This window comes from Chanodichthys erythropterus, chromosome 13 (genome assembly GCF_024489055.1).
Source record: "Chanodichthys erythropterus isolate Z2021 chromosome 13, ASM2448905v1, whole genome shotgun sequence".
Lineage (NCBI taxonomy): Eukaryota > Metazoa > Chordata > Actinopteri > Cypriniformes > Xenocyprididae > Chanodichthys > Chanodichthys erythropterus.
The window spans coordinates 20,822,830-20,840,556 of record NC_090233.1 but is presented as its reverse complement, the minus strand read 5'-3'; the positions used below and the strand labels follow the sequence as shown (position 1 = coordinate 20,840,556).

At 37.9% G+C, this 17,727-nt stretch overlaps 1 protein-coding gene across 1 annotated transcript in view; it reads left to right on the top strand.

Annotated features, from left to right (window-relative positions):
* The first annotated feature begins 243 nt into the window (after window positions 1–243).
* Window positions 244–17,727, top strand: part of nos1 (nitric oxide synthase 1 (neuronal)) — a 52,424-nt gene continuing 34,940 nt past the window's right edge. The window contains exons 1-5 of the mRNA XM_067405500.1: window positions 244–326; window positions 9,584–9,721; window positions 15,275–15,420; window positions 15,606–15,768; window positions 16,072–16,163. Coding sequence (XP_067261601.1) covers window positions 285–326; window positions 9,584–9,721; window positions 15,275–15,420; window positions 15,606–15,768; window positions 16,072–16,163 — 581 coding nt within the window. The 5' untranslated portion in view covers window positions 244–284. The remainder of the gene's footprint in view (window positions 327–9,583; window positions 9,722–15,274; window positions 15,421–15,605; window positions 15,769–16,071; window positions 16,164–17,727) is intronic.

The window sequence follows — 17,727 nt, the reverse complement described above, 5'->3', positions numbered from 1 at the left end:
ATATATATATATGTATATATATATATATATATATATATATATATATATATATATATATATATATATATATATATATATATAATCGAATGTGATTTGAGTAGTTGTACATATATCAAGACTTATATTGGTATTCTGGCTGGCATATATTGGTCTTCTGGCTGATGTTTGAGGTGTGACCTGAACTGTTTGTGACTTTCAGAGACCTTGGTGTGGGAAATGGACAGAACGCCCAGCTGGCGTCGGATAACGACAGAGTGTTCGATGACCTCTGGAGAAAGGACAGCATGCCTACGGTGCTTAACAACCCTTACTCAGAGAGTGACAAGGTAAAATACAGTCTAAATGGCTTTACATGTGGCTTTGCAGGACTGCGAGTGAGTCAGTAATCTATCGTTATTTGTTTTTCTGTTTTAAAGGTGCAAGTTCAGATATATTGAAGCTGTACTTTCTGTAAATATGGCCTGATCTGCTTGACAGCTGGCAGATAGTCAATGTCCTATTCTTAAAAATAATTACAGGACATAGTCCAATAAGTATCTTTTTATTTTCTGAATTCTTAAGATGAACAGTAATTTACTGTAAAATGTAATGGGGATTTACATTTTTAGTTTTCTGACTGATCTGAAGATTCTGTAATGTCAATTCAAGCATGTTTTCAAAAGAACCACTATATGGGTTTCTTGAGGGTTCTTTGCTGCAAAGAACCTATATTTGTGAGATTTGCAAACTTGAAAGGCACAATATGTAATTTTCGCTACTAGAGGTTGCTTATCGAAAACAAAGGCATAGCTTGATGACGCTGTGAATAAGCGTGGAATCATGGGAGTTGTCGTCTTCATATCCACAGCTGATGGAAAGGAATCCAACGGACTCAGGCAGAAGTCATGTTCATGGATGAGCTAATGTATTAAAGTTTTATTAACGTGACTGTGGTATGAAGCAGGACAGGTGCGCCGTGGGAACAGAACGAGGCCCCTGGAGCGAATGCTTATGATTGACATCTGCGATGCACACCGATCTCGAGTCCAGCGAAGCTTTTATTATGCTAATGCTGCAGTCTCTTTTCATTGCGTACGTGGGGTAACGTAGCACTGTTTTACATGGTTAAAACAATCATACTAAATACATTTGAGTGTGTTGAAATTTATACTATAACGTTACTCTGTGCATTTGCTCGGTGACTGCTATGAGAGACTTGCTGCACTTTACAGTAATCTAGATCAACATTAGTAAAACTGGAAATTGAAGGTAGCGCGGATATGGCGTCACTGACAGGCGACGCAATGACACTCTCCGTGTCCTGGTTAAAATTGCTGATTTCTGATTTAAACGTTGTTGGAAAAGGCTGGGATAATGTCAACATGTCAACAAAATATATATCATTGTTGTAGGGGTTTTTGGATATTTTAATCTAAAAATCTTACATATTGTGCCTTTTAACCTTATATTTAAAAAATACAATATTTACAAAAACAAAAAATACAAAACACACCCACGACTGAAATTTTCTACAAAATGAGATTTAAATTGAGTCTGCATGTCAAGAAGTTCAGGCTTAATTAACTGCAGAAGTACTTCAAGTACTTATAGGGTCACTTGTATATATGAAAGTAACCATATGAAAGCCTCTCTCTAGCACCTGTCACATGGTCTTCTCTGTACCTGCCAGCACAGTGCTGGTGTAGCATGTGTTTCTACAGTCCTGGTTGTGGGGGTAGCAGTGCTTACATTTCACATCAGCACATGACTCTCTCATCTGGCCTCTTGTGACGCATTATCCCTCTGAAAGAAACCGGATGGATGGAGGCGATCCAAGAAAGCAGAGGAATGAATGGATGCAGCTGTGTGGTCCAAGACGGAGTTGTTCTCTTTCTCTCTCTCTCTTTCGCGTAATACAGTGTCTGGTGGATGATTAATCATCAGTGAGTAAGACGAGGAGGGGGAGAGTGAGAGGGTATAAGAGAAATAGAAAGACAAGAACATGGTAGCATGTGATTGTTGCGCATGATGCCTGACACTATTAGCGTGACAGAAAGATGACTGTTGAGATGACATGTGAACTCTTAGAGCACTAAGTTTCCAGCAACAAGCAATTTGTCAATAAGTGCAAAACTGCTGTAGCCAATCAGATGATATTTAATGTATAATGCAATGTGCATGATCAACAAAATGTCAAGATTTACACAAGATGTCAGATTTAAATCAAAGAAATGGCCTTTATTGCTTGTTGCTGTGTTTCTTTGCATCTGGTTAGGACTGTAAGAAGTTTTAAAATGATGGATCTGCACAGGGGGCGTCTCACGTTCCCGATGAGGAAAGACTATAGATGCATCCAGAATTCACATTCATAAACTATGCATTATACTTTTTTCCTTTTTTGGGGGGGGGCTGTGGGGGTCCTGATCCTGGAACTCTACCTACTTGCAGAATTCAGATCCAACCCTGATCCAACACACCTGTCTATAATTATCAAGTGCTCCTGAAGATCTTGGGCAAATTCCAATCAGAAGTGAACGTCGCTATGCCCTACTCACTCTGAAGAGCAGAACCCTTGAAGTGGAGACTTTGGAGGGAGCAGGGGAATTGTATGTCATAATGAAGCCATTTGCGAAGCACTTGGCAAAGGGAGCAATGAAAGACCACATAATTTCCTTATTAGCTAACGAGAAACTTTTTATGCATTTTGGCCGTTAATTTAAGCCAAGGACACACCAAGCCAGACTTAGTTTTTTCAGTGTTTTCCGCACTATTTGCTCTAGTCGGTTGCCGTTGTTTTTTTTTTGTTTGTTTGTTTTTTTTCCAATTCAGCATGTAGAATCGTCGTCGGGCCGTCGGTGAGAGAGAGAACTCTGATTGAATCAAAATATTTAATTTATGTGAATCGTGTAGATCCAAAGAGTTTTTTTTTGGGGAACGGGGTGAGTTTGCAGGCACAATAAATCGAAAATCCCCATAGACTGTTAACCATAGTTGCCGTGATCTTTTTTGGTGCTCTGTGGTGTGACTGACACATCGCTGTAGCACTTCAGTTCAAACAGAGGCAGAGCGCATGTGAACCGATCATCTCTTCCACTTTACAGCACAAAATAAACATGAATGTAGGATGAATGAATACTGAAGGTATGTTGAAAGATACAGTACAACTTACTGAAATCCATATCATGTCATATGTAACGTTAATCGATCAATCATCGTTTCAACCGCGGAAAAGCGCCAATAAAATAGCTTGTAAAAATGAACCTCAGAAAAGCCGTTCAATGTCAAAAAACTTGTTAGTCTGCTACAAAAATGAACCTAGAGAGGAGCATTTTGATATATATCCACTGTGACTATAGGCCATTGCATATTCATGTACTTAACATGTGCATCAGTACTGAATGTAAAACACCGTTTTATGACGGCCACCATTTAAATGTTTAGGCCGATATTAAAAACAAATAGAAACATAATTATGTCTTTAAGAATTTAATATTATAATGATGTACCAGCTGTGGTTCCCTGTATAGTTTACAGCAATAATTGAGAGATACTTTTTCTTTGAGTAAATTTGCCATGTACTGTACTTGATTGGCCCCAAATTAATCATTATTAAATTGAGGGTGATCAAATTGAAATCAAATTGCAAGCTTCTGAATCAAAATCAAATTCAATTCTGAGATTTGTGTCAATGCCCAGCCCTAGTGTCTCTAGGAAATGAAAATTTTGGGATGCCCCCAGACCCCCCTACAACTACTTACTTTGTAAACATGTCACCTTTTTCGCCACTTTGGAGTTTGCAGATGCACAAGTATAAGAGCAAAAGTAAAGCAAAGAAGTCATGACGGCACAGACTGAAGGCTTCTAATTTTCAATCATCTTACCTGAGCTTTCCACTGCACAAATATTTTCATAATAATATGAGCAGAGCGGAGTGGAATAAAGAATGATTGATTTTCAAAGTGGTAAGCAAGTGCTGCTTTGTTTACGATTTGAATACCTGCAGTTTTATTTCACTTTCCCTTTTTGAATGATGAGTATAGACAAATAGATCTGCTTAAATGGATAGTTATCTTCTTTACACGCAGACACAGAACGCTCGTGCTAGTTGACAGTTGTTGTATTCGTTTTGCCGTGTTCAAACTGATTTTTTTTCCCCCGACACAGGTGGTGCAAGGCGACGACACAGTCGGCTTTCATCAGAGCTAGTTCTTTAGTGTCGGTTTGGTGTGTCCCTTACCTTACACGACAACAGCGTTTTGAGTACTTGAAAATGCAAACTTTTGAAAACGGGTTTCAAAGAGCGAGTTTTTGAAAACTATCCCATTATTGTCTCTGTGTAAACTACAAAAACATGAATTAGTGAAAACAGTGACGTCATGTGCATGCAGGTTACGTGTTCAGTCTATAGGCACATAGTGTTTCTTTACAAAGTGACATTGCCAGCTACTGGCATGGATAGCCTGGCATGAATAATACAGTGTTTTTAGTCGTTTTCATGGATCCGTGTGAACAGGGATCATTTTGACTGCATTGTCGTCTGTACGTGAAAAACGAAAAGGAAAAACTTCCTTTTTTTTGTACATTGTTGTTGTGTAAACTTACTTTTCCTAATTTGTCAAATAAAATCACTAAATCAGCCTTGAACGCACACACACAGCACTGCCCCCCACTTCCAAAAATCACCGATAGGTAAAAATTGCTTTCTGTTACATCATTTGTCAAAAAATGTTAGGTACAATGCAGAAAAAAAAAAAAAAAAAAAAAATTCTGGGGTGACACCACAACACATCCACGATGGAGTAAACACTCAAACAACCCCCACCCCACACCCTAACTCCCCCAAAACCCACAAAATAATTTATAAGAAATGAAAAGGTGAGATGACAAAAGTTAGATCATTTGGAAAAAAAAAAAAAAAGCAAAAATGCAGACCACACACAGAAATGGTGGAGTGACACCACAACACATCCACGATGGAGAACAAATTCAAGCACACATTTATAACATTAGAGTAAAAACATTAATAAAGTGAGCAATATTAAATTTGTTACATTATTACTGTATGTTACAAAATGACATTTTACTGGTGTCTGATGAGACCCCAAACATCCTGAGTGTACACCCTAAACGAACAGTGCATCAGACTTAAGACTGTGTGTTATTCAGTCACAATGACCTTAAATGGCTAGCCAGATATGACATTATCTGCAAAGGCTAAGGGTTGATAACACATTCCCTTGTACCTTCCAATCTTCACTTCGCTCTGACAGTTTGAGACCTTGGCTACTCTATAATAACCTGTTATAACAGAAGTGTATGTTGACATTTTGCACTTTTAGCATATTCTCACTGACACGCACTGCTGGGTAATGAATTTGCTGGAGCATGACCAGAATATTCTCGACACATATTCTCTTAGATCTACAGAATATTCCTGCTGAGATGATGATAAGTGAGCGTTCTCTTTAGGTTGCTTTAGACAATTTTAAACTTGTTTTACATTTCTCTATCAAGCTGTAAATGGAACAGCTTGTTTTTTTGTGAGAAGTGTCTGTACTTTGGAAAGCTAACCTTGCTGACACTAGACAGAATGCATGTTTCGTTGCTTTAGTGATTGCAAACCCCCTTAAAGCAACACAGGTGCGATGATTTGAAATGTTTGAGATGATAATAACATTTCAGTCTGGCTGATGTGGTTGAGGTTTTTTAGAAATGTGCTGAGTTTTCCAAGGCTAACAGCAGTGTCCTGCATAATTTAAGCTCTAATAAGGCTCGCTCGCCCAGTGGAAGTGGTGCAAAGCAGTTGGACAGATGAGCTGCTAACATCATTAAACAATGATGCTGCCTTTAAAGCTCTGCATGAAAAATAAGAAATATTGTTTTATCTTCTACATTTTTATTAATTCCATGCCCTCATAAGTTCAATTATAAAACAGATAGTTCCTCTCCTGGATGCTAATGTCAATAGAACATTCCACCAGTTCAAAAATATGTGGTTTAATAACTGCTATGATACTAAAATGCATATTCACCATTAGCTATTAAGTTTTACATTTAGATTTATGCATCTGACATGTTTTTTTTTTTTTCAAAGTGACATAAATAGAATAGAAAAATGAATAGAAATGTGTCTACTATTGTTATGCATTTTTAAAATTATGTATGACTCATTTAATGTAAAAGTACAACACTAAATACTTAAATGATTATGTGAATAATGTATATTAATCAATATTTGCATATTTATGATTTGCATATTTATGAATGAATGGACGGGTGGATGAATGGATTATCGATGTATGGATGGATAGATGGATGGATGATCAATGGGTGGGTGGATGGATTAATGGATGAATGAATGAATGAATGATCAAAAGATGGATGGATGAATGGATGGATGATCAAGGATGGATGTATGGGTGAATGGATGGATGGATGATTGATGGATGGATGATTGATGAGTGGATGGATGGATTGATGGATGATCGATGGATGGATGGATCAAGGATGGGTGGATGGATGTTGGATGGATGGCTGGATGGATTGATGGATGATCAATGGATAATGGATGATCGATAGATGTGTGGATGGATGTATGATCGAAAGATGGATGTAGGGGAAGATGGATGGATGGTTGGATGGATGGATAAATGGATGGATGGATGATCAATGGATGGATGGATGGATGGATGGAGTGATGATGGATGTATGGATGATGGATGGATGGATAATGGATGGGTGGATGTTGGATGGATGGATGGATGTTTGATGGATGATCGATGGATGAATGATCGATAGATGGGTGGATTGATGTATGATCGAAAGATGGATGTAGGGGTGGATGAATGGATGATCGATAGATGGGTGGATGTATGATCGAAAGATGGATGTAGGGGTGGATGGATGATCGATGGGTGGATGGATGAATGATCGATGGATGGATGGGTGGTTGGATGGATGGATGGATGATCGATAGGTGGATGGATGGATGGATGGATTGATGTTTGATCGAAGCGATGGATGGATGATCGAAAGTTGGATGTATGGGTGAATGGATGGATGATTGATGGATGTATGATCGATGAGTGGATGGATGGATTGATGGATGGATGATCAAGGATGGATGGATGGATGGATGGATGGATGGATGGGTTGATGGGTGGATGATGTTGGATGGATGGATGGATTGATGGATGACTGATGGATAATGGATGATCGATAGATGGGTGGATGGATGTATGATCGAAAGATGGATGTAGGGGTGGATGTATAGATGATGGATGGATGGATGAATGGATGGATGATGGATGGATGTTGGATGGATGGATGGAGTGATGATGGATGGATGATCAGTGGATGGATGGGTGGATGTTGGATGAATGGATGTTTGATGGATGATTGATGGATGGATGGATGATCGATAGATGGGTGGATGGATGTATGATCGAAAGATGGATGTAGGGGTGGATGGATGGATGATCGATGGATGTATGGGTGGCTGTGATTGATGGGTGTTTGGATGGATGGATGGATGATCAATAGGTGGATGGATGTATGGATGGATAGATGGATGGATGTATGGATGGATAGATGGATGGATGGGTGATCGAAGGATGGATGGATGATCAATAGGTGGATGGATGTATGGATGGATTGATGTATGATCGAAGCAATGGATGGATGATTGATGGTTGGTTGGATGGATAGATGATGTTTGATGGATGGATGGATGAATGGATGATCGATGGGTAGTTGAATGAATAGGTAGATGGATGGATGGATGGATGATCGATGGGTGGTTGGATGAATGATTGATCAATCGATCAACCACACAGAACACCATAGCAGCGATCTATATACAAGGTATATAAAGCTAATATTAGGTAGGCCTTTTTATACAGACAGTTTCCATGATATCCAAAGAAACACAATCTTTTCAGCTGATTAGTCATTCCAGAATGTTTTATTTATTAGCAGCTTGTGCTTGTGAAATTAGTTTGTCAAATCAGCTTGTGTTACTCTTTTACATAATAAAGCTTTTTGCTCAGCTTGTGTTAATACAGCTGTGGTGAGAAGGATGAGACGTAGACAAAGCAGTTACCCCCGCAGTGGCTGTTGTCGAGCAAAGTTGAATAACGAGGCGCAGCAGTAAAGGTGGGCTCTGGGGGTCTGTGAATGTTGCGTGAGTGTATCGAGTGCTTGTTTCTGAAGCGCTCCAGTGTGGGTAAGTGGTCTTGAAGTGTCGATGATGTTGCCGATTATTCCACCCCGCTTGTACACGTGGTTGTGTGTGTGTGTGTGTGTGTCAGTTGTTGCTCGGGGCAACGCTGTCATGTACACAGAATCCTCAGTTGAAGTTTCCTTTTTCAATTTTACATCTTTTCTTTCGCACTGCCTTCCTGTCACGGTGCACGTTCGTATATGTAAGGGTGTATCATATCTGCTTTTGTCCTCACATTTCACTTGTGGCAAGATTGTTCTTCTCATCCATTCAGCTTCAGATGTCTCACATGCGTGAACATGAGTGTGGTGTTTTCCGTGCCAGCCGAGTGCAGCGTGACGGCTTTGAGATAACAATCGTGTATGTTGCGCATGTTGTGTAGCCAGAGACATATTTTTCTTCTGAGGACAATCAAATCGATTGAGTAGAAGGACGCCCACTATTCTTCCAGGGGACAGCGAACATAATGGGCCAAGGCTGATATTGAAGTTTGCATTGATATCATCAGAAACCACTACAATTATGAGAGTTATGTGGTGTCGAACCCGTCGGCCTGTGAACTGGGTCTTCATAAGGAATGTAATGGCTGCTAGATTGATTTCCATTGGCTTAAAGATGCCAACTTTTGATACATTTGTACATGAAGCAAATTACAGTCATTTTTTGAATGGCGAGTCAATGAGAGTATTCTATTCTCTCTGAAAATCAAAGCTCAATTCAATCTTTGCTTAATAATGCGGATTATTCCTTTGACGATTTGAGTATAGGTAATTTCTTTCCTTTACCTGCTGGTTATTAAAATACCTAAATTAGAATAAAGAACTTTGCAAAGAAAGTTCATTGCTGTCAAATATCATTTGTCTTCATGCAGATGTTGAGGATTCATAGAAGCTGGTTAATGTCATCTTTTTGAGAAATAAAAGGCTGGTTTTGCTTAGTGACCTGATAAAGATGTTTAAAAGCTTGTGTTGATAGCAAAAACATTCTTTTGAAGAAATAGAAATTTATTATTATGCTTTTTACATATTTTTTATGTATGACTGATTTAAAAAATGCTATGTGTGATCGCCTTTTAGCAACCCTCATGCTTATATGAATATGTGATATGTTGATATTGTTTTATATGCATGTATTTTATTAGATGTTACATTATTAATGCCATTTAATATTCTTTTCAAGAAGTAAAAGGCTGGTTTTGCTTAGTGACCTAATAAAGATGGTTAAATGTCTGTGTTGATAACCAAAATGTTCTTTTGAATTGTTCTTGGGGAGTGTTGTGGGAATTTTTCCTGTAATAAGTGTACAGGGAGCCATTGTGGATAATAGTGTTTGCTAATAGACAAATTAGAAGCAAGTTTGCTAATAATGTTTGTTCCTCCACAGCCGCAATCCCATGGAAGAGTTTCCCCCACAAAGACTGTACAGAATGGAAGTCCCTCCAAATGTCCCAGATTCATGAAAGTGAAGAATTGGGAAACTGGAGCTTTATACAATGATACTCTACATCACAGCTCCAGCGCGGTACGTTTGATGTTGACCTCAAAGCTCTAAGGAAGGCTTTGTACCTGTATATGATCTCTTTGCCATTTAATTGAGCATGTGAAGAAATAGAGACATCGGACATCCCACCTCTGTTTCTACCTGGTATTAAAGGGTTAGTTCACCCAAAAAATTAAAATTATCCTATAATTTACTCCCCCTTAAACCATCCTAGGTGTATATGACTTTCTTCTTTCAGCCAAACACAATCAGAGTTATATTAAATATTATCCTGGCTCTTCCAAGCTTTATAATGGCAATGAATGGTACCATTTTTTTTTGCGGCCCAAAAAAGTGCATCTATCCATCATAAAAGTAATCCATAAGGCTCCAGGGGTTTAATAAAGACCGTCTGAATTGAAGCGAATCGTTTTTGTAAGAAAATATTTAACTTTATTAACTATAATCATAATCATATAGAGATTTTTTTTTCAAAATTGCGAGATATAAACTTTTTTTCCTCAAAATGACAAGTTTTTATCTTGCAGTTCTCACTTTATAACATGCAATTGCAAGTTTTAAAGTCAGAATTGTGAGATAGGCATATAAACTCGCAATTCTGAGAAAAAAACGTCAGTCTTTTTCCCCCCTCACAATTAGACATTATAACTTGTGATTGCAAGGTTATATCTCACAATTATGACTTTATATCACACAATTATGACTTTATATCATGCAATTATGACTTTATGACTCGCAATTGTGAGTTTATATCTCGCAACTCTGCAAAAGAAAAGTCAGAATTGTGAGATAAAAAGTCACAATTACTTATTTTTTTATTTAATGGTGGAAACAAGCTTCCATATAAATGGTTTATGACGTGATTTAAATGACCTGCATGTAATCAGAAACCTCGCGCGCATAAAATACAGAAATAACGAGCGTGTCAGGTATTAATGAGACAATCACACATAGATGCATACAAATCCAATACTGGTTGCAAGATATATACCACAAATTGCAAATAATATTGTATATAATCAGAAAGCACATTCACATACACTTTTACTTGATAAACAGGCAACTTACATTTGTTTATTGACACACACTTCTGCACACACAGTCCTGCCCGCACCTTCCGCTGAGTCTCTGCTGATGATGGAAAGTAGCGCATGTGCACGGAACTCAGCCATTCTAACAAAAACTATATATTTGATTATGATAATGATATGAAATGGATAGATAGATACACCATGGTTCTAGCTACAATTGTTATTTTTTATCTGCACTTTGTTTCAGTCTCTGTAACCAAAGAGGGTCCTTAACACATTTTCCTGTGATCAAAATCAATAGGCCCATTTCATTGCTTATTTAGGTGTTTCCAAAGTAATATAATAACAACTAGAAAGAAATATCAGGAATGGCTCAGCGTGAGAGGTTCATGCAGCATTGACATTGTGTCGGAATTTTCGTAATTACAAAATGACATCTCTGAGATTGTACTTCTGCTCAGACACATGAATGAATTGTTTCTATGGCAGCACTCATAACACCAAAATGGATCCAAGTGTGGCTTTGTTGGTACAGTAATGACCGAAAAATACTTTATTACTACCTTAATTCACCTCTTGCAAAATATTAAAATGCCATATCAAACAGAGGTTGCCAAAAAAGTAGCTTTAGCTGCTTCCATCTTGGTTGTTTTTGCATAATGTCTCACTCACAACAGTCTAGTGTGAAAACTCAGATTGTTTATGAAAAATGAATTCAACAAAAATGTGAGCCATTTTCACAAGTTGGAAACTCATAATTATGGTAATTCAGACATAACTTGGAACTAGAGCTGACTTTTACTATTCGCATTTGCTTGCAATTTAGCTGCTCCTATAGAATCCATATGTTGTGAACGAACTTAGCTTTTGCCTTCCACTGTAGACATAAATCTGTACGACAACATGTTTTCAGAACTCTCAACATCTCTCTAAATCTGAATCATCATTCCAAGAGGGGGTTATGAAGTTCTGCGCACTTTCATGAGAGGATGGCTTTGCATGCTAATTGATGCTAATTACAGATGGTATAATTTATAATATATCACATTCTGAAGGATTTTTGGGTTGAATCTCCAACTCTACAGAATGTGACAGCTGCAAGACTGCATTCACAGTCCCTTATGGTGGCTGAATGTGAAGAAACTAATGAAAGTCTTATTTTATTTTTAACATTCTTATGCTAAGCGCCATCAGTATAAATGCTTTTTGGTTAGTCACACAGGTGTCCCAGTACATGCCAAGGATAGGACAAATGGGTAAGTTATACTTTGTTAGGGCAAGTACTAGTCCTGGTATCCTGAGTTAGTTTAGTATAGTTTAGTATAGGACAGTATAAGGGGAGGATCAAATTAAATTAATAGAAGAAGTTGAAACGTTCAGTAAGGTGGTTGGAGGACAATGTAGGATGAAACAGCAGAAAATTGAAAATTGATGAAAATTCATGTTTGAGCTGTTTAACTGAATGCAACTTGCAGTGACATCTTAAAATATGCCAGTGCTGTTGTTTTGTCTCAAGATGCACATTAGTAATGTTTTATTTTTCTAAGGCATGTTTAAAAGCTACTTAAATGCCCTAATTTAACTAAGACCTACAGTAATCCTGGCTTAATCTAAGCCCTCTCTGTGAAACCGTGCCATAATGTATTAATGTAAAACTAATAACTCGCCATTTGTGGTTTGCTTTATGCACATTAATTATTAACTGGTAGATACCATGCATTTTGTTCTTGCCGTGAGCTCATACAGTAAATACGAGGGTGTTACCAAGATGGCCACCTAGTGAACTGACTTGCTTTAAAGGGAGTTTGGTTATTTTGGGCTGGTTACTCTAAAAAAGTGTTTCTCAACCAGGGGTCCATGGACCCCTAGTGGTCCTTGACCTAATGCCAGAGGGCCCTTATATCACTTACTGTATCTGAATATGAATTTTTGTATATTTTTACATTTGACATGTTCCCATAAAAGAAGAAGATAATATATGCATAATATAACTGACGATATGACTAAATATAGGACAAGTCAACTAATGTAGTAGTAAATTACTTTATTGCATTTGGTCGTCACAAAGAAATTAATGATACCAATAAGCACATTTTATTCTGGGGTCCTTGAGGATGGTTCCAAATATGACGGGGGTCCATTACTCAAAAAGATTCACTGCTCTAAAAGATTCACTGCTCTAAAACTGTTGAACGTTATGGGTCAATGGTTTAAATGCTTCACCAACTGAAAGGGCAATTTGGGACATGGAAACAAGCCAGTCCTTAATTAAACAGCACTAGCTTAGATAGGCTTGTTGTTATTTTCCAGCACTTCTTTGCCATTTCACCCCTAATCCAGTGAACATATTAACAGCTACAGAAAGTGACAGTGCACTTCAAATCTAATCTTATTATAGTGACCATATGAGTATTTTCCTCAAGGCAATGAGCGACTTCCGTTTGTCTCTTTGCTTTTTCTTATCAAGCTCTGATGAAGCCTGCCACTTATCACTTAGCGATTTGTTGTTCATACATTTTCATTATGATCACGAAACACACGTACAATATATGTTGAAGCTGTGTTTGTTTCACATGCCCATTTTGTGATTAGAATATGTTACATATGTACTGTCCAACTTAAAAGGGTCATATTGTATGATTACTAAGGTTTGCAGCATGTAGGTGACACATAACATTAAAGGGTTAGTTCACCCAAAAATGAAAATAGCATCACTAATTACTCACCCTCATGTCGGTCTACACCCCTAAGACCTTTGTTCATCTTCGGAACACAAATTAAGATATTTTTGATGAAATCCGATGGCTCAGTGAAGCCTGCATTCACAGCAATGACATTTAGTCTCTCAAGATCCATAAAGGTACTAAAAACATATTTAAATCAGTTAACATTGGTTCTACTTTAACCCTTTCAAGCGTGAGTTTAAAATATTCTAACTGTCCCCCCAGAGTGAGTTTTTTAAGGCGACCGTTATTTTAGAACGTTTGCTTTTAATGTTTCCATAGCGACGCGTCATGCGTGTCACGAGTGCTGAATGCAGCCACAATAACACTGTATGACAGATGGATCGCAATTATTTTGTTTTTCTTTGTTTATTTAAAATATTCACAAACTTGCTTACCATGTCATTAACTATCTGATATTCCGATCCTTAAATATGTGTAAGTGAGTTTTTTTGTCATTTAAAAGCCTTTATAAATGATCTTTATCTTGATCTATAACACGAGATGGGCACCGCCATCTTAGTTTGCCCCGCAGTTTGCAGACTCCTGTCAGTCGCATTTATAGCACGTGAATTCATCAGTTTCTCCCAAAATAAGTGGCTGGTGAATTGGAAGAATAATAGAGTAAACTGTGATAAAGCTGTGATATATGACAAGAGCTCCGCGCGTCCGTCTTGCAGCCAGAGCGCGAAAGCACAGTTTGAATCTGGCAGTTATGTGACGTTGCTGAACGTTCGAAATCCCATATGTGGGACCGTACGTCCAGGGGCACAGAAATAAAAATCCCACATGTGGGACCGTACCGCTCAAAGGGTTAATATTATAAAGCGATGAGAATATTTTTTGTGCACCAAAAAAACTAAATAACAGCTTTTTAACAATTTCTAGTGATGGCCGGTTTCATAACACTGCTTCTTGAAGCTTCTGAGCTTTACGAATCAAATCAGTGAATTATATCTTAATTTGTGTTCCGAAGATGAACAAAGGTCTTAAGGGCTACAGCTAATGAGCTTGCTTATTGAACATTTAAATAGACTGGTTCATTGTTTGCTATAAGCTAGTCCTGCAGCACCCTATCAGAGTTCCTCTGAAACCCTCCAGCTCCACCTGCCTAGATCTGGGGCCTAGTCTTAAAATTAAAAGGGAACTCATTAAGACTAGTCTTAAAAGTTAAGACACTAATGTTTTTCTTTAAGAATGGTCTTAATTTTTAAAAATCTGTTACATAAAAAGGTAGAGTCTTAATATAGTGACTAAGTTTATGCAACGCCCCTGCTATGGGATATATGTATATTTTTATGCAGACGCAGCATAACTTACATGCTCACAGCAGCATATCTGTGTATCTATTAGCACTAGCAAGTCTATACTTGGTCTGAAGCAACAGCAGCATAACAGATGTAGCCCACCAGGACCAGATACATTAACATTGCCATATTCATTAACATGCTAAAACTAATTCAAGAATTGTCGTAATTTTATGCAGCAACCTAAAACTGTTAGTAAAAACAAGCTGTGTATGTACAGTAAATAATACGATTTGAATGTAAATTTTCTGACCCTTCTACCATAACTTAAATTTCATGACATTTTATAATTTATGGTGGTAATTAAAGGAAATACTCAATGTGCTGACCCAGACATCACTTTATATTCTGTATAGAGCTGCACTTCTGTTACACAGCAGAAAAGGCGTCTCAGCTAGTGCCTGCTGTTGCAGTTAAACTCCTGTGGACACAATATGTGTGAGATGTGTGTGATGTAGCATGTTTGGATTTGAACACAGTTTTCTTATTGTGCTAGTTGCTTTTTATTTGCAGGTTCCTATCTGCACCGAGCGTGTTTGTATAGGCTCTGTTATGGTGCCAAATCAGCAAAGTCGCAAACCAGATGAAGTCCGAAGAAAAGACGAACTGCTACCACTTGCGACAGATTTCATTGACCAGTACTACACATCAATCAAAAGGCAGGAGAAAAACTTATTTCAAGATATACTATCTGAAAACAAATATCTTTTTTCAGGGATTTTGGGATATTTTTCAAGTAAAAAAAATACTGATTCATAATTATTTGTTTGTTTGTTTGTTTGTTCAGTGCTTAGCTTTCCTTGTTAATTTTCTTATCAGTGCACCTCCCTATATGTCTGAACAGATGCGGCTCAAAGGCTCATGTTGACCGGCTAGAAGAGGTCAAAAAAGAGATTGAAACTTCTGGAACATATCAGTTGAAAGACACAGAGCTAATCTATGGGGCCAAACACGCATGGAGAAATGCAGCTCGCTGTGTGGGACGGATCCAGTGGTCCAAATTACAGGTATTTTATAATAGTTTTTATAATATTACAATTTCTCATCCTAGATCCAAACCAAGTTCCTAACTGTACCTGAAAATGGTAATTTCAGAAGCATGCCATACTTAAGTAAATTACATTACACAATTACACAAACATTAAATGTGTCTATCTTCAGATCAGTCTAACATCGAAGCATGTTTTTTCACAAATGCAATATACCATTCCATTCATCTCATCAAGAGCTACAACAGTGTGATAACTATTGAAATGCAGTGATAATAGAAAAAAGAATGCGTTCTAAAAAGTGAATTTCTCTCCGTCGAGGTGTTTGACGCTCGAGACTGCACAACCGCTCACGGAATGTTTAATTACATCTGCAACCACATCAAATACGCCACCAACAAAGGAAACCTCAGGTTAGTGTGGTCGTTTTTTACCAGCTCCCTTCTTTTCCTGTCTTTTTTCTGCATCTCCTTTTCTCTGCAACTTGCCTCCTTCCCTGTCAAAGTGTGTGTTCCCATTCTCTCTTTGTCACCTTGTTCCACAGCCCTCAGTACAGCACCTGCCACAGCATTGCCGAGTGCTGGCACCGCTGCCACGTTACAAAGCTAATCATACACGACACTTACTCTCTGTTCTGTTTAATTAGCGTCAGTCTAACAGAATGATTAGAGCCTGGGAGAGTGAGAGAGAGGGGCGAGGAAAGGGAAAATTAAAACAAGAAGAGAGGAAATGCTGTTATACAGGCAGAAGCCCCCGCGCTTGCTTCTTACATCACCAGGACCTGCCAGAATAAACGTCAGAGGTCTCCTACACTCTTTTTCTGCACATAAACAAATCAAGGCACATTTCTCTGTTAGCAAGAAAAGCTTCTCTGTGCTTTTGCAAACAGGCTGTTGACCCAAATTTCATCCGAGAGTGACGGAACTTGTTATTTAGCTTAGTTGGACTGACACTTTGTGCTCTTAGCATACTGTTGAAGTCAGTAAACAAATAAAGGCAACTCAACACTGTTGGAGCGCCGATGCGACGTCAATGCGATTTATTTTCAGCAGCGAAGCACGTTTCTGTTTTCTTATGGAAAAGATGGGGTGGTTTGATTTCAAAAGCACTTAAAACAATAAATTCTATTATGTAATTACCATTATCTGGATGGTAATGCTAAATAATTAGCTTTATCCTGCTGAAAAACAAAAACAAAAAAACACTGGTAAGATCAGCAAACCAGTCAAGGTTGTTTTTCAGCAGATGATTATATAGCATTACCCTGTTAATATAGCTAACTTTATAGTACAGTTTAATGTTTTTGGTCTTAGTCTTTAGGATGGTCTTGCAGCCTGGCAATTTGTTTTTTTTAGCTGCATGGGCTATTTGATAGTTCCTTGCCCAAAACTCATATAAAACCAGCATGACCAGACTTAAAGACATTGAAGACTAGCAAACCAGATATTTTTAGTTCTTTATATCTGGAAAATACTATTCATTAGCATTCCTGTTTATCTCAATGGCAGCCTTTTGTTGGACAAAATTTTTTAAATGTCCATCCTAACAAAATTAATTATCTATATATTTTCCAGAAGATAATTACTATCTTTGTTGCAGTGCATTAACATGACCACAAAGCTAACAGCAGTATAAAGCTATTTAAAGTTGGATATGTAGCCTACATACAGTATACTCACATAAAGCTATATATACTATCACAAATATATACTAATATATACTGTCACAAAATATCATTGCACGCCTCTTTATATAAAGTTGGATGTATAGGTATATCCAATTTTTTACCCACATGAAACCCCTCCGGTCCTACTTGCACCACTCCGAGCAGGATTCAAACCGCTGTGTCCGGCATGGGAGGTGGGCATGTTAACAAGGACTGCAAGACCGCAGCCTCTAGCATCAGTCAGTAGTGCACCTCTTGAGATCAGGGGAATGAGGTTTACCCGCACAACTCTTAGGTCGTGTTTCTCCCAA